Source organism: Aulonocara stuartgranti, assembly GCF_965226115.1.
Source record: "Aulonocara stuartgranti genome assembly, chromosome: 18".
In the NCBI taxonomy this organism is placed as follows: Eukaryota; Metazoa; Chordata; class Actinopteri; order Cichliformes; family Cichlidae; genus Aulonocara; species Aulonocara stuartgranti.
Window position 1 is genome coordinate 6,078,984 of NC_138954.1, and position 25,078 is coordinate 6,104,061.

The 25,078-nt window shown below is 39.9% G+C and overlaps 2 protein-coding genes across 9 annotated transcripts; both read right to left on the reverse strand.

Moving 5' to 3' along the window:
* Positions 1-1,806: 1,806 nt before the first annotated feature.
* LOC309694528 (tripartite motif-containing protein 16-like) lies at positions 1,807-4,131 on the reverse strand. The gene has a single exon (XM_082514683.1). The coding sequence runs from the start codon at positions 3,938-3,940 to the stop codon at positions 2,282-2,284; it is 1,659 nt and encodes a 552-aa protein (XP_082370809.1). The 5' UTR covers positions 3,941-4,131; the 3' UTR covers positions 1,807-2,281.
* Positions 4,132-17,229: 13,098 nt separating this feature from the next.
* Positions 17,230-24,301, reverse strand: LOC309694538 (serine/threonine-protein kinase pim-2-like). Of its 8 annotated transcripts, none has more exons than XM_082514700.1 (11): positions 23,977-24,301; positions 23,144-23,246; positions 21,659-21,732; positions 20,553-20,678; positions 19,272-19,508; positions 19,021-19,146; positions 18,803-18,897; positions 18,314-18,664; positions 18,044-18,224; positions 17,787-17,957; positions 17,230-17,697 (listed from the first exon to the last, which is right to left on the reverse strand). In XM_082514700.1, the coding sequence occupies exons 4-11, from the start codon at positions 20,569-20,571 to the stop codon at positions 17,606-17,608; spliced, it is 1,272 nt and encodes a 423-aa protein (XP_082370826.1). In that variant the 5' UTR covers positions 20,572-20,678; positions 21,659-21,732; positions 23,144-23,246; positions 23,977-24,301; the 3' UTR covers positions 17,230-17,605. The 8 variants fall into 8 exon arrangements, with proteins under 8 accessions (XP_082370826.1, XP_082370825.1, XP_082370831.1 ...); XM_082514699.1 differs by having other exon boundaries at positions 23,144-23,835; XM_082514705.1 differs by having other exon boundaries at positions 18,314-18,532; positions 18,617-18,664; positions 23,144-24,282.
* Positions 24,302-25,078: the final 777 nt, after the last annotated feature.

Consider the following 25,078-nt stretch of genomic DNA (forward strand, 5'->3'; position numbering starts at 1 on the left):
TTAAACATCTCACACAGCCCCTCATCTGTGACCCTTAGCAAACCCACTGGATATCTACCTGCACATAAAGGAGATCAGATCAGTTCCATCTAGACCAGCTGTAACAGGAAAATGCTGCTTACACTTTGATGCATCACTTTCAGTTTGTCATATAAGACAATATATCAGATTGAGGCATTATTTTCCTGCAGTGAGTAAATCTACTTTGTACTTTACTCTTTTCTTTTAGGTAAAGGCTCTAAACAGTACTTGTACACTGTGGAAATCCCATAAGAACGTCTCCTGAACTCTGAAAAATAACAAAACAAAGACTAAAAGGAGGTCATGGGTGCTGATGATGATGCTGATGATGAAGAGGAGTAGCATGCATTTAAAAAGTGACTGATGTCCTAGAATACAACAGAACAGTGTCTCTACAAACTTATGAAAACATGACAGTCTTGCATTAGTTTGTATTCTTATGATTTCAAAAAACGAGGGAAAAATCTCCTTGAAATGCACAATTCCTTTTTGTTATTTCTTAGTGTGTGACGTATTTTATTGGCTTTATGATTGGTGCAAACAGTTTCCTGATTCATAATGGAAATAGATTTTAGACACAGGAGGAACACGCAGTGATCAGCAGGAGCAGCTTGGAGTCCAGTCTTCTTCACACTGAGGAGGGACATATATGCAGGAACAGTTGTCATAACTGTTACAACCACCAGATGGCGAAAGAGTCCCACTGCAACTTTAAGCCATGAAGGATGTGTCTTGATGTTTGCTTGTGATAAATCTGCTTTATGTGAGTCTTTTTCAGAGAGTAACAGTAATATGTCTGATTATATGTCTTTAATCAGTAAAGTCTCGCTTTGCTAGAAATAAATAAATAAATAATAAAATTGTAAACATGCAGCTGTATGTTAGAAGTCAAAGGGTCCTTAAGTCTTCTGTAAATTGACGGGGATCAAATGAAGGACACAAGTATCTGTTCTTACTCTAATAAATGCTGCTTTAATATCCAACAGACTATTTTCCTTCCTCATCAGCAGCAAACAGCTCGACTGCGTCTGTGCATTTGTGTCCTCCATACTTGTTTCCACAGACATCTCAGGCTTGATGCCACGATGCAGTGTAGAAACCTGACAACCCTCTGACTCATGTTCAAATGTTCAAGGACATTTCTCAGGATCATGTATGACCCCTTTTTGAAATTTGGACTTTCATTAATAATATTTGTGTTTCTGAGTCATTTTTGTGGAGACTTCTGTCCAACGTAGTGTCCAAATGAAGCCTGAAGCTTTTCTTCACCCTCTTGTCAGATGGTCAGCAACAAAACTCTGTTCCAACCAATGTCTGATAAGAGATGAGACACAGCAGCTGAGCAAATGATCATTTCATGCTGAAGACATCCTCAGACAAAATTAAATACATAGATAAACACAGCCTGGTGCCAATAACACAGCTAATGACACTGCTGTATCACTGGCTTTACTGATTAAAGACCATATCTGAAGGAAATCTTTGAACACAACAGAAAGTGACCTTTTAAACCTGCCACACTGATGCTGCATTCAAGGACCATTAAAACATTTTAAAGGACTTAAGAACATGAAGAAAATGTGACTTGTTTCTCTGTAATGAAGCTGTTTTAGTGAAGAAAGTTGAAAGGTCACAGAGCGACTGCTGAATCTTCTGCTCCAAACATGAACTCTGAACTTTGTGATGCTTCAGGAGGAAAACTGCTTCAGTTATTCTCTCAGATTAGTTTCATATTTTCTGCATCAGATTTGAGTGAGATCCTGGAATGAAGACAGAAGAAAAGACTTTGTTCAAAGTTTGATTTATAGTCAAACCTTCCAGTTTATTCACACAATAAAACATCAACACAATATATGAATTCATTCATTAAAATCACAGTTTTTCCTCATTTGTTTGATGATTTTGACAAAAACAAACACAAACACACACACACACACACGGTCTGCCATACTCATAAAGAGAAATGTCGACATTGTTCAATACAAATATTCCTGAAACATTTAGAGGATAGAGAAGTTTACATTTTCATGTGGAGAAATATTTTAGTAAATCAAAATGATGATGAGCAGTGATAGCCTCCATAAACAGTCACAGGAAAGATCTCCTTTAAAAACTCAGAAACATCAAGAGAACAACTAGAAGATGTGGAGGTACCACCCATAATGTTTGACTGACAGCTGATCTCTGTGCAGAAATGATGGAGAGAAAATAAAATGAAACTAAAATACAGATTTAAACCCACAATATGAAAGACTTCAGTCTATTTGAGCTTAATCAACTCAGCAGTATCTCCATAATTTAACCAAAATGTTAGTCCAGCATAGAGCGGCTGAGTGAATGTGGTCTGGACTCTGTGGAGGAGAGTCATGGTTTCAGAGACGCTGTAGAAGGACAAAATACCTGCTCTGTGATCCAGGTACACTCCTACTCTGGAGGAACGAGGACCTGAGACACGAGTTTGGATGTTGTTGTACCGAAATGTAAAACTGTTGTTGTAACAATCTAATGACCAAGATTTGTCATTATGTCCAAACACACATTCATTACCTCCTTTTCTGCTGATATTCTTGTATGCAACTGCTACATAAACTCCTCCCCCTCTCCACTCCACCTCCCAGTAAAAATGTCCAGTCAGACTCTCTCTACTCAGGACCTGAAACCAATTGGTGAATCTTTCTGGATGATCAGAATAATGTTGTGTTCTCACGTATGTTACTTTTCTGTTCTCCTCTGATAATAACAGCTGTGTGTTTGCTGTGTTTGGATCCAGTGTGATTTCACGTGAATATTGTAAGAATCCATCTCTGGTCTTTGGCTCTGGTTGTGACAGTAAAACATCCACTTCAGTGACTGTCAGTGAGATGTTTGTCCATTCCTCTCTCAGAATGTCCTGTAGTTTATCTCTGACCTTTGACACAGCTGCTGTCACATCCTCAAAGTAGCTCAGAGGACGGATATTGATGCTGGATGAGTCTGTAGACTCACTGAGTGCTGACAGTGAGGGGTAGTTGTGTAGAAACTGGATGTGATCCTCTGTGTGTGAGAGCTGCTTCAGCTCAGCATCTTTCCTCTTCAGCTCAGTGATCTCCTGCTCCAGCTTCTCCTCAAGCTCTTTGACTCGACTCACTTCAGTTTCCTGCTGGGATCTGATCTGCTGCTTCACATCAGAGCTTCTTTTCTGGATGAGATGGATCAGCTCAGTGAAGATCTTCTCACTGTGCTCCACTGTTTGATCAGCAGACTGATTGATGGCCTCCACCTCCTGTTGAAGCAGCTTCACATCTTTCTCTCTGTCCTGGATTCTCTGCTGGATGTTTTGTCGACTCACCTCCAGCTCTCTCTGCCTCTCAGTCCTTTCTGCTGCAGCTGAGACTGTGTCGTGGCCTTTATGTTCATCCACAGAGCAGAGATAACAGATACTCTGCTGATCAGTACGGCAGAACATCTTCATCACCTCATCATGACGAGAGCAGATGTTCTCCTGGAGCTTCTTGGAGGGCTCCACCAGCTTGTGTTTCTTGAATGTAGGTGAATCATAATGAGTCTGAAGGTGTTTCTCACAGTAAGATGCCAGACAGAATAAACAGGACTTGAAGGCTTTCATTTTTCTTCCAGTGCAGACATCACAGGCCACATCTTCAGGTCCAGCATAGCAGTGATCAGCAGGAGCAGCTTGGAGTCCAGTCTTCTTCAGCTCCTCCACTAAATCTGCTAACATGGTGCTTTTCACCAGGACAGGCCTCGCTGTGAAAGTCTGTCTGCACTGAGGGCAGCTGTAGATTTTCTTCTTTTCTTCTTCATCCCAGAAGCTTTTAATACAGTTCATGCAGTAGCTGTGTCCACAGGGAATAGTCACCGGATCCTTCAGTAGATCCAAACAGACTGAACAGCAGAATTTTGTTTGATCCATTTGATTCATGTGCTGTGCCGTTTCACCGTCTCTCAGTGACTGTCAGACAGTTTCACTTCCTCTGAACAGAAACAACCTCTGTGCTCTGAAGGGAAACAGATCTCTGCTCTTGTTCACCTCCTACAGGAAATGAGGCTCACCAGCAACTGCATTTACACCATGTTGTTTAGACCCATCCTGATACAGACACATCTGTGAAGGGAGGCACTAAAGAAATATTCTTACAGAGCGACCAAGAGCCAATCACATGATGCAGGGTGTGGTATGTTTGGTTACATCATGCAGTAACAAGTCTGACCCAGGCAAACTAGTTTAACTGGTTTAAACTGTTAAAATTAGTTTCAACTGGGTCAGCCCAGTTTAACTTTTTTGAGTTATGACAGTCAACACTCAGCGAGTTCATTTTATATTTCAAAAAGTTCAGCAAAGTTTAGGATTCTGTGATGAATAAAAATAAATCAAACTTTATATTTTGACATTTTCTAATCTTAGTTCATTCTCACACTTACAGAATGATGCATGGGAACAACTGACTCCACTAAATCAAACCTATGTTCAAATGAGATTATGATCGGCGACCGTGGCTCAAGGGGTGTTGGGAATCGCATCTGTAACCGGAAGGTCACCGGTTCGATCCCTGGGTTCTCTGTCCTGGTCGTTGTGTCCCTGGGCAAGACACTTTACCCTACTTGCCTACCGGTGTTGGCCAGAGGGGCCGATGGCGCGATATGGCAGCCTCGCTTCTGTCAGTCTGCCCCAGGGCAGCTGTGGCTACAACTGTAGCTTGCCTCCACCAGTGTATGAATGTGAGAGTGAATGAATAGTGGCATTGTAAAGCGCTTTGGGTGCCTTGAAAAGCGCTATATAAATCCAATCCATTATTATTATTATTAAATAGTAACAAATATTTAAATTTAGCAACAACAAATGCAGATCGCTCCACAGTGTTTACAAAAACAAACAAACAAACATTATTTTGTAGTTTTTCCTGTGTACACAGTCACAGTGGAATTTAAAAGAAAACATCAAGATGTGCTTGAAATGAAAACTTTGAAGTTTAATTCAAAGGTTTTAGTAAAATTTTTGCATGAACTGTTTAGTAATTTTTGTTTTTTACAAAGTGTCCATGTCAGTAATTCATTTGAATGTATTTTGGTCTTAAACTGATCCAGTAACTGTAACTTTGCCTCACCTACTTAACCGAGTATTTTATTAAATACCAGTATTTTTTATTTAAGTTTGGGAAAAATACTTAAGAGTACACACTCCAGGACCGTTAAAATGAAGGTGGTGAGGAGATGTGCTGGATTCATCCCTGGCCAAAGGTATCATTCTTAATTCAGACTACTGGACGAGCTCCATCAGCCTTTTGTGAGGTCTGTTTAAAGTTGACTCAAAAAAATTGACAGCAGCTTCCTGCAGTGGACTGTATGCACAGAAACACATGGTCATATATGCAGCTGTAGCAAGCTTGCAGTCATTTTAAACAGACTTGTTACTCTAATGTCTGTCTCTGTTAGTGCTGCCACAGACTGGTGACCTGTCCAGGTGTACTCTACCTATAATTACTGGGACAGGCCCTAGTCCCCACCCACCCACCAACCCTCCCACTGTGACCCTGAATTAAATATAAAGAAGAAAATGGATCGATAGGCTGACGTTTTTTTTTTTTAATTGTTCAAGAAATCTGAGCTGTTGCTTTGTCCTTGGATTTTGTGGTATTAATATTAGAGCAACCTTTCTCACAGAATTCCTACAATAAGCCATGTTACCTGAGATTATTCCTGTATTTACCTGAAGGCCCTGACAAATGTGCTGTGTACATGAAGGATGGGAATCAAATCACTACAGTTAAGGAACCTGTTCATATTTATTTGATGAACCAATGATTGTCTATAAGTTTGTGATCCATCTTTGATTACTGATTCCAAGATGGTCTTTACGGAAATCCTGTTTGGCTTTTTAAATTTTATTTCCCTTTTTCAGTTTGCCAGGGCAGCTCTCCACAGTCACTGTCCACATGGGTCAGTGGGAACTAGAAGCACTCTGCTAATGTGTGTGACCAGCAACCTCCAGCATCCACCCAGTCAGCGTTTACCCTGCTGGATATTTGTTTTTGTCTGTGACTGGAGAGTCAGATTTTTTTTGAGGTTGGAGGAACAGCCTCACACTCGCAGAGGTGAGTCAGTTTTCAGAGGTCATCTAAAATCCTCCCACCCTGGTTTTTATGAAGTAGATCTTATTATGTGAAACAATAATATTTCTCTTCCTCTTCCCCCTCTACACATCTGACTTCAGGTACAAGTCTCAGTCATGTCATCTGCAGAAATTCTCGGATGACTCTGCCATTGTGGGTTGTATCAGGGATGGACAGGAGGAGGAGTGCAGGAGTGTGGTGGACAGCTTTGTCGAGTGGTGTGAGCTAAACCACCTACAACTTAACATCACAAAGACAAAAGAACTGATCATGGACTTTAGGAAGCATGCTCCTCCTCCTACCGCAGTCACCATCAGAGGGGGCTGATGTAGAGATCGTTGTAACAGTTGGTGAAATGTTATTATTTGACCACAAGGCGGAGCTCTTGTAATGATAAATGTAATTAACGCATTTTATTTTGTATGTTTTATTTTTGTGTTGAGCATGTTAACATTTTCCTTTTCTTTTTGCCTACCGGATTGGTGTACAGTTAATTTGGTACATGGAAAATAACCGGTTAATTTTGTAAGTATAAGGTAAGGGCAGAGGTCACTTCCTGTTTTGGGAAGTAAGGTCAGAGAAGCTGCTCATGGTGACGGTCTAGCCGTGTAAATGTTAAAGAAGAAATAAGCCCTAAGTTCCAATTACACCGGTTTGCCTACTTGCAGGCCAAAGTGGTATGTTTGTTTATATTTTGTGAATTTTATATTGTAATATGTTTTAATGCTGAAATATAATTTTCTTGTACATTTGTATTCACCAGTTCTACGGTGTACCTGTGTACGTTAAGAGAAGCACAGTAAACATCAGTAAAGAAGAACTCTCGTGTCTCTCGTGTACGTGTACAAGCCGGCATAATCGTGGAGGACTACCGGTACCTGGGGGTACACTTGGACTGTAAACTGGACTGGACCAAGAACACCAATGCTGTCTTTAAAAAAGGGCAGATTCGGCTTTTCCTACTGAGGCGGCTCAGGTCCTTTAATGCTTGCAGGAAAATGCTGACCATGTTCTATCACTCTGTGGTAGAGAGCACTGTGTTCTTTGCAGCTGTGTGCTGGGGCAGTGGGGTGAAGACAGCTGATGCCAACAGACTGAACAAAGTGATTAAAAAGGCTGGTTCTGTCCTGGGTGTCAGACTGGAGACGTCTCCTGAGACTATTACCAATGTTATTCTGTTCCCTTCCAGACCGTGCAATAAGATAAGATAAGATAAGATAAGATAACCTTTATTAGTCCCACACGTGGGAAATTTGTTTTGTCACAGCAGGAAGTGGACAGTGCAAAAGTTATGACGCAAAAATTAGAATACAATAAGAATAAATACAGTACACAGCTGTACAGAATAGAATAAAATAATATACTATATACAGTAGAATAAAATAGAATAAAAATATACAATAAGATAAAAATAGAATACGAATGCTATATACAACTGAGTAAAAATACAACGATGCCAGAAAAGATTATTGCACTTAGTGTTATTGCACATGTGTGGATGTGTGTGTTTGTTCAGTTAAAGTCTTTGTTGTGGAGTCTGACAGCAGTGGGGAGGAAAGACCTGCGAAATCTCTCCGTCCCACACCGTGGGTGCCGCAGTCTCCCACTGAAGGAGCTGCTCAGTGCTGTCACAGTCTGCTGCATGGGGTGGGAGACGTTGTCCAACAGGGATGACAGCTTAGCCGCCATTCTCCTGTCACTCACCACCTCCACTGGGTCCAGAGGGCATCCTAGAACAGAGCTGGCCCTTCGGATCACCCTGTTCAGTCTCTTCCTGTCCCCAGCAGAGATGCTGCCGCCCCAGCAGACCACACCATAAAAGATAGCAGAAGCCACCACAGAGTCATAGAAGGTCTTCAGGAGTGGGCCCTCCACCCCAAACGACCTGAGTCTCCGCAGCAGGTACAGCCTGCTCTGCCCTTTCCTGTAGAGGGCGTCTGAGTTATGAGTCCAGTCCAGTCTGTTGTTCAGATGAACACCAAGGTACCTGTAGCTGTCCACAGCCTCAATGTCCATACCTTGGATGTTCAGTGGTTGCAGTGGAGAATGCTTGTGCCTGCGGAAGTCTACCCAGTTAAAGTTTAATAGTTTAACTTTACGTGGATGTTTGAAATTGAAGTTTTATAGGACTCTCTGTTTAATTGTTGTTTTGTTTGGAGCGATGGTTCCTTTTATTTAAATATTGATGATAATTTGATATATTTGATTATTTATTACTGGTGCAAACAATTCATTTCTTCATGGTGCAAATATATAGTAGACTCAGGAGTTTAACTCAGTTTTCTTGGCCTTTGTTTATCGTTTCATTTGAAATCTTAATGGGTAAAGATCATCATAATTACATATGAAATTATATGTACAAATTATATGTTCCATTACACTTTTAACAGCACAGATTATACAGCAAACATCAGATTCATGGATGGAGCCAGAGGCTAAATGACTGTTCAGTCCTCTTTAGGAAACGATCTTCATATGACGACAAACACGACAACAATCAGCTGTCAAACTGTACAAGAAGTTCACAGTAATGTAAAAGAAGTTATATCACTTTATTTTTAAACGTACGCACTCAGGGTCAGGACTGAAGACACTGATCGAGAAAATACTCTAAATATAAATATTCACCTAAACATTCAAAATTATTCAATTGCATGAAAAGAAATATGAACTCTCTACAATACTGGCTTCTGATTGGTTGAAAAAGCAGGTGCTGAACTTCAGAAGAGCTAAACCTGCAAAACTGTGTAAAACCAGAGTGGATGCTGCCCTCTGACCTTTCAGAAGTACGATCTTTTTATGAAGACACAGAGGCAGAGTTATTATTCATCACTTTAAAGATGATATTCGTTACATGTTCTTCACTCGTTGTCTAGTAAAGTCCAGAGAATGAGACACATGATTTCAAAACATACAGCTGCATGTTAGAGATCACAGAGTTCTTCAGTCTTATGAGAACTCATGGAGACTAAATGTCAGACACATCAACAGTAAATGTCGTTCCTCCCCCCGTCAGTTTGTGTCCTCCACACTTGTTTACACAAACATCTGAGGTTTGAACAGTGTGCAAAACCACATGTTACAAAGCTGCTGAGCTACTGAATACTGGAATATTTCATTCAATATCACCATCTGACCAAAGGACAAACACAGAGAGGATTAGAGCACCAAACTTTGTTTCAAACTGTTTCAGATTTTAGAGGCAAAAAGCAGAATTTCTACCTGGACAAAGAAATCAAAGCAGGAGCAAAACAAGCTTTTTACATTTATTCAAAGGCATTATGTGAATGTACTCTGAGCCACAGCCTCCTAAAGTAAAGACATTTGATCATCTAAACCAGACAGAGTCATGTTTTCAGCAGTGTCTGTGTCCTCCATATAGACCATGCCATGGTCCACCTAGGGTGACCAGGTGTCTGACTTTATGTGGGACTACACAGCGCTCAGTCCTTGTTTGCCTGTGCCACACACACATTGAGCCAATGTCCAGTTTTTTTTATTGACTCTAGTTTCTGTCGATCGGTAGGCCCACAAAAAAACCCTGTACAGGAAGTAGATTTCATCTCTCTGATAAAAGGAGTTCTAATCCCTGATCCTATGAGTCTGACCCAGTAGATGATATTGATATGATCATATTTATGCCTTTGTTGTTTCACAAAGGGTTAAAAACATTCACAGGTTGGACTGTGGTTCTCCTTTTAGCGTCTCTGCTGGAATTTTAACTGTGAACCTCTTAGATCCAAACTTCTGAACTGCTCATCTCACAGAGGACAAAAGGGAAGAACTCCGAATCTCTTCTTCACCTCACTTTTATACCTGCTCACCCTTTCTCCCCCCTTCCCTCAGTGGACATCACATCCAGGGACGGATCTAGAGAAATTTTCTTAGGGTGGCAAAGAAATCAAATGGGTGGCAAAATCAAAGCATTTTTTTCCCAAACACACATGCAGGTGGTTACATATGGTTGAAATGATTCAAATGCAGTAAGTATACACGTTTTTCATATAAATATATAACTTAATTATTGTCTGTAGCCCACATAATTACACACTTTAGTTACATAAAACATGTGAGTTTTGATCTATGTACTGTATAGCCTGTATAATAATTAAATATATAGCCCAATAAGTGTAAAATCCAGAAAGCTACACAACATGGGGCGGTTCATTTACAAACACAAGTCTTACTTAAGTTTCACACTTTTTTTTTTGTTAGAAAACAATCACATTGTTACAGCTTAAATTGCACAAAATGTCAGGAGTCTGCACTGTCATGAACAAAAATTTAAACCTAATTTTTCATCATTTGTTGGATTAACCCACTGAGGTCTGAAATACAACCGGACATTTCTGACTCCTTTTGAGTTTACGTTTGTATTTCACCCTCAAATTGTTTTATTTTATTTTTTCCCCCTTGCCTTGTTTGGTATCATTCTTTTTTAGCTCAACTGAATTTAGTTGTTTTTTTTCACTGACATACTGCATTAGTGTTACTGATCTGAAATCACACAAAGAACTTAAAATCCTAGTAGTATTTTTTTTACTGTAAAAAAAAAAAAACCATAGACATGTTGATTAAATTTTTATAACTTGAAATGCAAATATAATATAATTGTACATTTTGTAAACATATACAACTATTTATCTAAAAATGCAGCCAATACACCTGCCGAGTTTTTAAATTTTGTACAACCATTTAAAGATATTACTAAAACTAAAATGAGAGAACAATCAGGCTTCGTAATAAAATGCCACACAAATGATGTGTGCCAGTAAAAAAAAAAGTTTGTCCACCAAAAGACAGAGGAGAAGAGCACAGGGATAAACCTGCAGGCCTGACAACAGGTGATGTATCACTCTGCTGGTTTGCTACTTAGTGACAGTTTTTACATTGCAAATGTGCCTTTGTGTTCATTAGTGCCCTCACTGACACACAAAGCAAAACGACTACACAACAGAACAACTACACAAGACAACACAACACACTAAGTATACACTCCACACTAAACGTCACAAATCTCCCACATCTAAAAACTCTCTCTCTCTCTCACTCGTTCTGTCTCGCTGCCGTTACCGTCACTCCCAAAACTTTTCCCTCTTCCTAAACAACCAAATCTCAGTGTTGACTTTTTTTTAACTGGTCGACATGGTACATTTTTCCACCGATAGGAAAGAGGTGGCTTTTTTCCTTTCTTTACTGTTTTCGTGCTGTCGTTAAAACGCTTAAAACACACACACACACACACACACACACACACAAACGTGACGACAGTATTTAGAAAAAAGTGTGGCTTATATATATTATCATAACTCTGGATTTACTGGCCTGTAATTAAAATTTATAAACTTTGAAGTCCGAACTTTCAATGTGGGCTGAAATAGAGACTCCGTGTGGCTGCAGCTTTTTGCTAACTTAAATCAGTCATGTGATTTGGAGGTGCAGCGTGTCCGTGGACCACGGAGGGTTAATAACACTCATCTTCCTTCCATTTACAGAGTCTAACATCCAACCACCTGTGTAAAATCCGAAATTCCCATGGTGTTGTTCAAAATGTGCTCTGGCACAATCATAAGCATGCTTGCTACTGAAAATAAGAAAAAAGCCCTCCTGCTATGGGCTGGACCATTTGTTAATAGTGGAGGGGGGGAACACTATCCAATATATTCAGTTTTAGCATTTATATTCACTGTTGACTGTAACTATGCTCAAACTGCTAATGCTATCTTATTTTAATAAACAACACTGTCATATGCAAAACTGGGGTGGCACTTGGGGTGGCAAGGGATCATTTTAGGGTGGCACTTTCCACCCCATGCTACCCTTCTAGATCCGCCCCTGGTCACATCTTCACAATTGGGCCAATCAGGTTGTTGACATTTGATCATCTGATGTGCACCCACACCTCATCTCTCTCTCTCTCTCTGACTTACAAGATTTAACACAAAGTTTAAACTTTAAAATCACTTCATTACATTTTCTTTGTTATTCTTAACACAGAAAATTCACATTCAAAAACTTAACACAGAATAAAACAGAGTAGCCAGTAGTGGGACATGGTTCCAGCAACTCTGATGGTGACGGCCCGTTTGAAGCTGAAGCTCCGGCACGTGTGTCAAAAAATCAACACACTGCTTCAGAAACGCTGTGCTGAGGCTTGGTTTGTCTGAACAGAGTCACGTGATCAATGACGTCTGAAGCTTCATTCAGCACGTCACTGCTTCAGTACCTGATTCAATGATTTATAAGGAATTGAACCATTGGTGGGATTTGTGCCGTGTTTTGGTGATTTTGTGAGAGCGAATCAGTGTGTGACATAATTATAGACATGGAGCCAGGAAGAGAGGACGCTCTGCCTGTTCCTCAATAAAAACCAGTTCCTCAGCATTTCTGCTCCCAGGTCTAAAATGTACATAAGAAATATGATGTACACATAATTATAATGATATAACTTATAGTATATTATATATAAACGTACCAGTCTGCTGGTTAATTACATAATCAGGTGGAGGCAGTGACCTCACAGCACAAGCATACTCACAACTATTATAATATTGTGCTTTACATTGTTATATTTAGTGTATTTTTATTACTAACAAACTACAAGAAGTCACAAGCAACAGGAGAACACACCATGGCACATGTTTAAACAAGAACGTTTTATTCATCTAAATTATTTATTATTAAAATCGACATAACTGAATTTTTTTCACGTAAAACAAATACATGTTCAAAGCACCATATCAGCCCGATATCAGACACAACTGTCACGTGACATTAAATTGAAGCTGTCAGTTCATCTCTGCAGAGTGGGCAATCATAATGAAGCAGTTCATTACAAGCTGTAGATTCAAGCTGCGCTTCATAGTTTTGTCCACCAGATGTCACCAAACAGGACTGTGTTGAAAAGCTTCGAGTAATGAACCGTTTTTCAATTCAAGCTTCAGAAAGCTTCATTTGGACATCAGAGGCCGTCTGATGTTAACTGGCAGCCCTTTATAGACTGCTGCTAATTTACCCTGAAGCCAAACCACTATCTGGGGTTACATACTGAACTAAGCTACACGCACATTTCACACACAATCAAGAGAAATCACAGGTAAGACAATCGTATCCAAAATTCTTGTCTGCAAGCAAAATACAATAACATAAGAACAACACACACACACAGACACTGGTTAACTTAAACATATTTATTTTTAATTATTTAATTTATTTTCAACATGGCAGTATTGAGAAACTGAGCATAATTAAACCTCAGTGAAACTGCATATAAGTTCTGGTAATTGGCACATATTTATGTTTAATATGTTGTTTTAAATTTTGATCATTTTAGCTGTTTGTGCAACTGTGTTAAACATTTTTTTTCAAGATGGCAGCACAGACACAGGCAACGTCTGCTTCCTCTCCCAACAAAACAGTGTTCACGTCTTTGTTTTGCTCTTTTTCTTTTTCTTGTTTTTTTTTTTCTTTTTACAATGCTCATACAGTTGTGAGCTCCTCAAACTTTTCAGTCACGGAAGCGTTATGAATCACTCAGGAACTGTTGACTGCTTCGGTGGCATCTACCATCAGGGACCAAGGCAGTACTTCAGGAGGATTTCACAAAGCTTCAGCGAGCGTTTCACCTCTCATTCAAGAAGCTTCTTCAGTTCTCTGAAGAAATTCTGAACTGAAGAAGCTTCTCAGATGAGAGGTGAAACATCTTCAAGAAACTTAAAGAAGTCCAGATGCTTTTCTTTCCAAGCTCCTTAGACTGTAGTTAAACTTCACACACTGGACTTGTCAGTCACACATCCTTCGCCAGTAGGCATTCCCAGAATGATCTTTCCCCTTCTGACGCTTAGAATGACCAAATATGTGCAAAATGGACAATTCAACATGCCACCATGTCAGTCTTTTATTAAATATGACATGAAACAAATGACTGAGCCATTAAATTTGTCACAAAGGTGTTCACCTAATTCCAGGCAAATGGAATAGACTTCTATGGGACCATAAGTCTTTTTGCACTTTGACATTTGTTTTACTTTTCAGATCTGTAACCTATAACTTTTATACTGTATGTGTTTTGATCATAGGAGTCTACGGGGACTTACTTACTTTTAGCACGTTTAGCAGTTGATGTTGGCTTCTTTTTCAGTACTGGAGCTTCCTGCTCATTGAAGACTTTTCTAAAAGGAAATGCTTAATCCAAAATGGCGTTTTAAGGGCTTGGATTAATGTCAATTTCAGCAAATATTCTTTCTTATGTTAAAAGAACATGGATTTCTGTCAGTGATAACTTCTGACTTTATAACTCAAATTTTAAGAGAGAGCTTCACTGCTAAGCTCTCATCTGTGTGGGTGTCACGGTTCGCTTGAGGACTCACACGCAGGACTCAGAGGCACAGTCAGTATTTATTACAGTTACACCAGGTGTATATACAAACAGTGCAGGGGATAGTGCTATATACAAAGCGGTGACAGGGAAAAGGCTCCGGGGAAATCCAGGTAGGGAAAAGACACTTGCTCCTCTCCAAACACTCACACAAAAAGGGAATCCGCTTGGGGAATGCAGAGTCGGGTCCAGGGGATCTATGTACAGAAGGAAACACACGTTAGAGGTTTTGCACAGGGAAGCAAAAGAGAACTTGCTCAGAGCCGGGCTGCACTGACGCGAGTCACACACAACGATCCAGCGATGAGTAGAAGCCACTCCCTGGCTTAAATGCTGGCTGCACTGATGAGGCCCAGGTGTTTCCTCTTCAGAGGGGCGTGGGCCGAGGGCGTGAACCCACCATGAGTTCCGCCCTGGCGAGAGAGCGAGAGAGAGAGCACTACTAGTCAGCGGCCTGCTGATCCCCTGGCCGTGACAGTGGGGTTCAAATCCCTTATTCAGATTAAGATTTTATATGACATTACATTGGCAAAAATTAAATTTACTTGAATAATGTGAGTATTGGAGTAAGTACTTGAGTAATTTTTGAATAACTTTAATTTTGTAATGTGCATATTTTATGAATAATGATGTTTCAATACTTTAATCTACTGAATAAGTAAGAATTAGACTTAATAATCTTTTTACTTTAAAAAGGGAAACTGTGTACAATCTTTTATTCTCCAGAATGCACATAATAAAAATGTTTTGGGGAATGTATATGCTTTTTAAAAACCAATTGCTTCTTACCTGATGCATGCTATAACTTTCAGCAAAACTGAACTAAAATTTGTTAACAAGCTTACCAAATAAGAAATGTTTTGTGAATTTTCTTTGCAGAGCGACTGGAAAGCCGGCTGTTATCAAAGCCCACATGCCCTAAAAAGGAGGGCGCGCTGGCCAGTAATGAGTTCATCACTAAGTTTAAGATAAGAGTTGATCAGAATAGAGGCGATGATGAAAGTCTGGAGCATCAGTTGGAGGCTGCCAACCTGTCTGATGAATCGTTCGAGGCCCAGACAGAAGTCAACGGACAAATATGATCACAGACATTTTAAACACGCGAGTTGAGAGTTAAGGGGGAAAAATATTGTAATAATTGCACACTAAGATATAAAGTGATGGCAGCGAGCACAGTGTTGCAGGATTTAATTAAAAACACATCTGACTAAGACCAACTGAAATTTAGAGTTGTGTATAATAAAGTTTATTCATGATTAATAAAACAAATCTGTAATATTTTTCTTTCTCTTTTGTCCATTTGAATCTCGCTACAGCTTAAATAAAAGAAAAGAATGTGTTTTGAATAAATTAAACTCTATTCTCTCTTTTTCTTTCTTTCTTTTTTTCTTGGTGGGTTTTCATTTGCAATCAAACGCAACATTATACAATTATATAGTATAGTAAGAAATATCCTTTAACTTAATTTAGTATTTTTATTTTTGTTTTTATTGTTTCCCCTTCAGTTTGTGCTTATAACATGTTCTAATCTGACATATTATGCAGTAAATTATTTTTGCAATAACTTAACAGGCCATTGTGGGAGCCAACATTCACTTATCAAAGACATATTTGTATATTCTGTGGGCTGCTTTATGGTTGTGTCATTTAGAAACATAAGCCACAACAGACTTCCACCGGAGAGTACTTAAAAATGTATTTTATGTAAAGATATTTTAATTAACTACTATATTAAGAGAGAACCTATTGTTACATGGATGAATTGTACAAACTGTAGAGAAATAAGTTTAAGCGTGCAACTTTTTATTCATTTTTAACTGTATTAATGTTTTTATGTTGATACAGCCGCCTCATATCTGTTTCCTCAGTGTTTTTTAAACCATGTACTCCATCTATGAGTGAGAACATGAATAAATTCCTTTCCAAATTTGTAGTTCTTTTTTCCAACTGTTTTGAGTATATATGTAACATTTCTTTACACACAAATGCAGGTATTCTTTTGCACCAAGACGTTAAAGAAATGCTAAGAAAAAATGAAAATACTACGTTGCAACCTGTGTCTATCTATCTATATATATATATATATTCGTACCCTTTTTTCATCATCTAGTTTCCTGTGCCAGATCTTCTACTGATCCACTGAGGCAGACATGTAAAAAAACATGAACTAAAGCATATTTATGTATATAAACAGGACTTTAAATCTTTATCAACAGCTACTTTAGAGGAAATTCTTCAATAAACTGCAACCAAAGGCTCAACTCAGAGGACAAAATCCAACCTGTTATAAATAGTGTGACAGCAAACTTTCTCTTGTGTAAAGTTACAAATAGGAGTAATTATCCACAGGAGCTTTTATACATAATGAAGTTATAATTCGTCCTGTAGAAATTGTACATTTAAGCTATATAGTTCCCGCTGTGATAACTCTGCTATGAATGCCTCTTATTAACTTTTATGCTTTTACAACCCACTATGAGCAAACACTCAGCAACAGTGGGAAGGAAGAACTCCCTTCTTGAAGGAAAAAACCTCTGGTAGAACCAGGAAATCTGTCTAAACTAGTTGGGGGTTAGAGCAACAGATGCAAGTCTTCAGATCATTTGCAGTGTGACTGTCTTTGTGCACACTTTAACCTGATTCAGTTTTCTTATTTGTCAAAATGCACCATGGGTAAAAACAAAACAAAACAAAATAGTAATGAAGGAGAATCCTCAGCAAAGATGAATTAAACAAGTTTTATTTTGATCAAATTTTACTTTAAGTAAAACACATCTTTATTTGATGACTTTAATGTCATCAAATAAAGACAGTTTTGATGGAGCTCCTGACCCAGCCCAAGCTCTCTATGAAGACAAGGAAAAACTCCCCAGGGGGCCAGATCGATGGGAAGAAACCTCGGGAAAGCCCATTCAAAGAGAGATCCCCTTTCCTGGGATGGCTGGGGGGGTTACAGGAACTCCAAAAAAGCTAAATTTTTATTTATTTATTTTTTAAGATTGACCCATTCTATCTACTACTGTCCAACAGAAAAAAGGAAGGAAGTTACTACAACGTATCATACTTATATGATGAGGTGTGAATTGTGTGTTTGTGTGTGTTATCTTAGCCAGGGGTGAAGCTGGAGCTCCTCCAGTGTTGGGCGCTTCTCCGGGACTAAAGCTAAACATGCGTCCAAGAAATCCCGGCATTCTTGAAAGAAAGAAAAGATCAAAAAGATGAAGATGATAGTTCTAGTGATCCAAGGCATCAGTGAATCTGGAAGTGTGAAGTTTTCTTACCTGTGGACAGACGCTTTTTGATGCTCAGTTTCTTTGTGAGGAACCTCGCGGTACTAAAGTATCGTGCATGAAGCGCTTCATACAACACCACTCCCATTTGCCACACCGTGGTGGGTCCACACCTGTAGCAGCTCCTAATGTACCACTCGGGAGGGATGTGAAGAGGAGTGCCTAACAAACAGACACAATTGCAATTTCTTCTAAAACAAAAGACACAAATTGTTACATCTGTGAAAAGCAGGAGCAGAATATGTTACCATAGAAGATGCGATACAGAGATCGCTGCTTAACAAAGCAGCTCAGTCCAAAGTCAATGATGCGAACTCGAGGCACATCTGAGCCGGTCTCAATCAGAATGTTTGGTCCCTTGATGTCCCGATGAAAGATGTGTTTATCCTCAAGTTCCTTTACAGCATCAACTAGTTGCTTCAGAATGACCTGGAAAAGATGAAAAACACAATAATGAGTTAATGCTTTTCTGCCTTGATTGAATGCTGTACAGTCTAAGGCTCTCCCAGTCAACCTACCTTGGCCTTGGCCTCTGTTAAAGTTCTTCCATGTTCTGCTTTGTATTTTTGCAGGTCCACAGCGGGGACAGGTCTCTCCAGCACCAGGATCAGCTCTTTGCCAAGGTCGAACCACTCCAGCAAGGACACAGGTGCAGATATTCCCACTGACCCTTCTGCTTCACCTGCAAGTTTAACCATAATGGCCACTTCCACTGAGAGCTTCTTCCCGCTTTCATCCTGAAATGTTACAACAAAGTGGATGATGAGGAACGCCGCATTCAATCCAGTAATGTAAAACTGATTCAAGTGTTGGACGCTTACCGCCACTTTGCAGTAGACTTTATTTTTGGGAATGTGTTTGATGGCAACCTAGAAGACACAGAGCATTGGTGAGCATTTCCTCAGTATGACATAATGAAAGGTGGAAACACAGCAGATGTCTCAGTTTACGATATTATCCATTATCTGCGTTACTGCCTGTCTTACTACCATCATCTGAACACTTACTGGAAAACGATCTTCTATCCGGTAGCCAGCAAACACTGCTCCGCAGCCTCCTTCTCCGAGCTGGTGCTCCTCCACATATCTGGCTTGGAATTCACCTGAACAGACAAAACAACAAATCTTGTTTTATTACAGCTGTGACACAAATTACTCTCCTCTGTAGCATAAATGTTCCTTTTGCCCTTCCCCTGAATATAAAACCCAAGCTGCTTGCTACTTACGTTTTTGGTCTGCCACTGATTTTTTGTCCTGGTCCACATTCCTTTTTTTTTTCTTGGGTGACTCTCTGTTGTCTCCCGTGGCCTTTCTTTTGCCATTTTTTGCGCACACCTGTTTGTTGTTCAAGTCTGGAGATGTGGAAAACACCAAAAGCACATCAGCTCACTGGATGATAGACACAAACACTAAACACTAATATCTTAAACCTAGCAACCACACTTAATCTACCCCCTTATTCAACTAATTAGCCTACCTTTACCAGAGTCCAACAAGGAGGATGCTTGCTCCTTGTCACCGCTCATATGGTCGAGAAGTTTAGCCTTCTTTGCTTTCTTTGTTGTGCCCTCTTCATCTTGCACAACCTTGCGCTTCACTCCTTTCACCACATCTGAGCTGGTGGAAGGACCAGCCTGCTCAGCGACCCTCCTCCTTTTTATTGGGGTCTTCTTTTCAGGACTGGCCTTTCTTTTAGCAGTCCTGCTCTTACAATCTATAAACGACAACAACACAGTGGTGAAAAAGAGTCCCCGACATCAGGACTGGAAGCAGTTTGATGGCAAAGAATTTGAAATTGCTTTTGCTTAAATTATCACAAGTTTATTCTTGGGATAAAAAAACTGACCAGTGCGAATTGATACTAGGTTTACTAAGTCTTAGATCTTGATGACACTTGTTGCTCTGTTTTCACTGTTGAGTCCAAGAATAAACCTGTCACATTATTTTACCAAAAGACAAAGTGCCCCAGTAACCTTTCTTTGATTAGACATCTTGTATTAAAGTTATTTTCAATCAAACATATGATTCAATTGCTCTAAAAACGATTCACACAGTGTCAACGTTTCTAGGATTTGGATTTTACCAGGATTTGATTTTATTATTTTACTTACCTTGATCTCCTGGATCTTTCTTATCTGCCTCAGTCGTAACTTTTCTTGTTTCCTTTTTCATTTTAATTTTTTGAGAACTTTTAAAATAGAAAATGTCACCTTAATGAGTGAATAGTCCTTCAAATGTCTGGATGCTTGACTTTTCTAACTAAGCTGTATAAGTCAGTTCTGTAAGTGAGCTTTAAAAGTAAACTCCGGAGACTATGGCAACACAACATAAGAAGCTTGCCTTTTAGTGACATCACTGACTGCCAGTAAAAGTGTTCCAAGTAGTTTAAAGAAAAACACTCTGGCAGACAAAGCCATAATATTTCATATAATTCAGTAATTTCACATTAAACTTTCTTTCATTATCCTTTCATTATTTGTTTAAAGACTTGATGTGTGGATGCTACTATGAAGACTTCTAGTTGAGCAAACACTAATAAACACTGACTAGTTTATCTGAGATAAAATATAACTGACTGCAGCCTTTATTCCATGTGTTTTGTCTGTGAATGCCCCCATGTACACATGTAACCTCCACCCACTGCAACACCAATAATGTCCCGGGGCAAAGCGGGGTTTGGTGAACCAGGAGCTGTGCGCAGCCCGTGTCCACCAAAGCCTGGTGTATACCCCCTTGACACCTTATTAGAATGCTGTACCTCCATGACTGCCTGGCATGCTCTGCTCCTTCTGCCCTGGCAATCAGATGATCCTCAGCCAGGGTGGCTTGCTGGTCAATGGCAGGGAACCCCTCGGGTGGGCCACTTTGTCCAGCAAACCAATGACTGTAGAAAACATGGATGATCTAACAGTTCTCCAAAAGTACATAAAGTACTTACCTAAAAAGCAGTTAATGTCATGTTGCATTTATTTATTGTTATTACATTGTTTTACAGCAGCTAATTAAAAACCATCATCTTAACTACATGTTTTGTTTTTTTGTTCTTTGTTGTTGTTGTTGTTGTTGTTTTGCAGTTGTCCTGTAGGTGATGGTGTAGCACAGAGACGGAACTAGTGGCTAGCTAACATAAGAAGGATGTACTTGAAACTTGCATCTCATCTTTGCAGCGTTCACTTTGAAGAGAATGTCTTTACCAAGGACTCACAGGTTAAGTAACTTTACAATTGTCATATTACAATATATAATTTTAGAGCATGATTACAGCTCTGCCATCTTGATTGAAAATTAAATACATCTGGAATACGAACAGCTGATCGGATCGGCAAAGCGTGTTTCTGGAATATTATGTTTTTGTTACTGCAAGCGCTTTTTATGCAATTTTTGCAAAGCTATATGTGGAAGGAAACCGTGACCTAGGACAAGCTGATGGCATAAGATGTAAGTACAACTCCTCTGGTTTCATATGCAAAAAAATTATTGCGCTAGCTTACGCGGTTCCCGGTTCAACAGGGATTTAAAAATAGTTACGCAAAACAGAGCGTGCCCGCTCCGACCGGCTTTAAAGAGTTAAACATGTAACAATCGAATTGCATCTTTCCATTGCCAGCCATCTCATTTTGTACAAATCCAGTCAACTCTTCCAAGTTTGTGTATTTTTTAAACCCTTACAAGAATTGAAATGTGTCCCAAATATCTGTATCCCATCAGAGGCAAGTTTCTTAAAGGAGAGGTAGTAGCTGCTCCACCATAGGACCAGTAGCACCTCCAGCACACAATGAACACTTAATTAACATTAACACATTTATTAAAACACAATTTTAAACAATAACCCTTTTCTTTTAGTGTGTTTCAATTTGTTCCTACCGCTCCATTGGAACAGTGTACTATCCAGTAACAGCATCCAGCTGGCAGAAGCATACACCTGCAGCAAGGAGAATCTACCAGGCAGGATAGCGCAGCGGAGTCATCAGATGAGGATGATCATGAAGTGGTTCATCCAGCAGGAACAGGATACCAAAAGGGGAGGGAAAAAACACAGAAAGCATAGTCATGACTAACTCAGTGTCACTAACAGCTCATCTAGCAGTCTTAACATCATAAAGGTACAGGCTGGTCCATATAAAAAATATTAACAGAAAAAATAAATGCTGTTAACCAAATTTTCTTAGGCAAAAGCACATAATCTTGATATTTGACCTTGTATCAGCCGCCATATTGGAAAGGTAGCCAGGTTTCCTTAGCTGCTAGCTTGCTAACAGTCTGCTATCCAGCCCGGTAATAACTTCATTCACATATTTTAGAACATTTAGCTTTCTTCCTTAACAAAAACATCGCAGTTGTGGATTTGAATCTCGCTGCAGCATAATAAGACCCAGAACATTCAATTTGAACATGTGCTGCAAGCTAACTCCCCAGAGGAGTTCATGCAATGGCCAATGCCTGTCGGATTCGGCTCATGACTTCTCTGTCTAACAACACATTAAAACATCAGTTTCAAGTACAAATGTTTCATAAACTTATCTACAGCGGCTCATATTAAATGTACCCAAGTTTCCAGCTGGCAGTGGGCACAAGAACAACACTCCTCATCAGATCAAGGGAGGAAAAGAAAATTCTAGAGCTGGGCTGGGTGGCTGCTATGTAGGGTTGCCAACTCCCTGAAAAATAAATAAGAGACACCTCGTGGCCAGGGCCGGGCAACCCAGTTCACCCTTCCCAGTGTGGTGAATTTTGTAGCTCTTTTTTTGTGTGTGAAATTATTTTTTAACCATTTGACTTGAATTTGATTTAAGCAGATGCATATTCTTTGTGATATGACCATATGGGAAACAAATGATCATTTAGCCATTTATTTTTAGCTCAAAATGACAACATTAACACAGTAAAACAGGTCTCTTTCTTAAACAGAAGCCTGTCATGGTTAACTTTTGAGAATATAAGCAAATCTTTCTTTAAAAGAACTCTGTCCTGCTTAACTTAAAATTATATAAATTAATAGAAAACAATAGAATGAAAAATATTCTTGTAACAGTGCACATATAGTGCATTTAGTACAATTGGCTTCAGTTGAGGTATTATTTCAGCTTTTCTAATGCTAATCAGCTGCTCCTGTTTGTAAACCCACTTGTTCCCATGATTACGCATCATAACTCATCATCATCATTAATCTATGTATTACTTTTATGTATTAGTCATCTATTTGTTGTAATCATCTATCCTTGCAGTTGTTTATTACACAAAATAAATTATATTATCACACTTCTGGCCACATAGCGCTGATATTCACTGCACATGCCCATATTAACCTTAACCAGAGGGTTTGAAAAAAACAAACCAGTGTTTACATACCATATCTGCTTCTGCCGTGGCCTGGTGGACAAAAAATTGGTTAAGGGTTCTCCGAGCTTTCACGCCCCTAATGTTCTTCATGTGCCCACCACTAGAAGCATGCCTATGGAAAAAGTGCGCCGGCACACAGTGCAGTGCGCTTTATAGGTGTTATCGTGCATTTTCCCAGCCAGGTGTTTTCCTTTTCCCATTCCTCCCTGTACTTTTGCAGCCTTTTTTTTCTTTGTCTGAACAAACAAACATTGCTGCTCTAATGCTGGGCTTACACTGTGTGATTTTTGGCCCATTTTGAGCCGATTTTTGAGTCGTGCGACCGATTTGGTGATCGGCCCGATTTGGGCCTTCATCGTGCATCGTGTAGTATACGTGGGGTAACGAGAAGCGATTAACACCTCACGACCAGCTCCTGATATCAATCGCTCGGCTAACACTGCTCACGCGCAAACACGTAAACGTGGGTGAAAAAGATGGAGCAGCACGGCTGTGCAGCGTGTGAACTGGACACAAGCGATGGAGGCACAACTTGTAGAACTTTGGAAAGCTCATCCGAGCCTTTTCGATGTGGCATCACAAAATTATCACGACCACAACAACCGTGAAAATAGTTGGATTTACATTGCTGCTCAATCACAGCTGCCTGATCATGTTTTTCATTAGCAATTTAGCAAAGTTGATGTTGGTGGTGTGCGTGTCTGTGTGAGTGAAAGACAGAGAGAGAGAGAGCGAGCGACAGATTTTCTGTTATAACCTTCATTTTATGGACGCACAGTGTGAGCGCTCAGGTCGCATCAGAGCATCGGGCGGTATAGTGTGAGACCTGCATCGTGACCTACCAACTTCTAACCCCTGCGCGTCAATCGTGCAGTTTGAGCAGGAGCTGAATAACGTGACTGAAAAAATCGCACAGTGTCTGCCCAGCTTTAGGTGTACTGTCGTCCGAGACTTGCACCGCAGTGTCGGCGTTTGTTTCCCTGTTGGCCATGCTTGTTGTTGTGGTCATCTGTTGTCTTCCGGTATTTTCTCCGTAAGCGACCTTTCCTCGACCAATGAGATGAGCGGTAATCTGAATTGTCATAAGTGTGCTGTCAGCTCATTGGTCACAAAGCAGGAGAGGGGCTGGGAATTATGTTTTCAAACAAAGCGTTAATTCCATTAACATTTGTAGACTACTTTTGATTCTCACTGTATTGCGGGACAAAGTGCGTCCCTTATTAGCTCAATACGGGACGTGTACTTTTGTTTCTAAATACGGGACCATTCCGTTTTTTAAGGGACGGTTGGCAACCCTATCTGCATCACAGGTGACTCCACTCATCCGTCCAACACCTTCTTCAGTTTGCTGCCATCAGGAAGGAGACTGAACAGCCTTCGGGCCAGAACCAGCAGACTGAGCGACAGCTTCATCCATCAGGCTGTCAGGATGCTGAATTCACTCCCTGCTCTCACACACGAACTCCAGACCTGCATTAACCTCTTTCCTCTGAACCCCCCACCCCCCAAACATATGAACTCTGACCCAACACTATTACTTTTTCACTGACCGCCCCACCCCCACTTGCACACAAACTTTTCCACAATCACTATGATTGTGTTGGACACTGCTGTTTAAATAACTGTATAGTATTGTATTGTGTTGTGCATAAAACTTTTATTTTATTTTTATCCTTTTATCTTTATATTGTTTTAGTGTACACTGGGGGCCATGGGAGGATTGCAATTTCAAATTCTTGTGTATGACTGTACGTATATGGTCCTTGACAATAAAGCTGACTTTGACTTTGATATAAATCACACTTCTGTGTTTAACAATTACAACACTTGATGCTGTTTTTCTGATTCAGGATTATGTGTGTAATGAGTTGGCCACACAGTTCTTATCTTTCTGCTTCAGACACACACAAAACTGCCGAGGTTGAAGCTGGCTTCAGTCTCTTT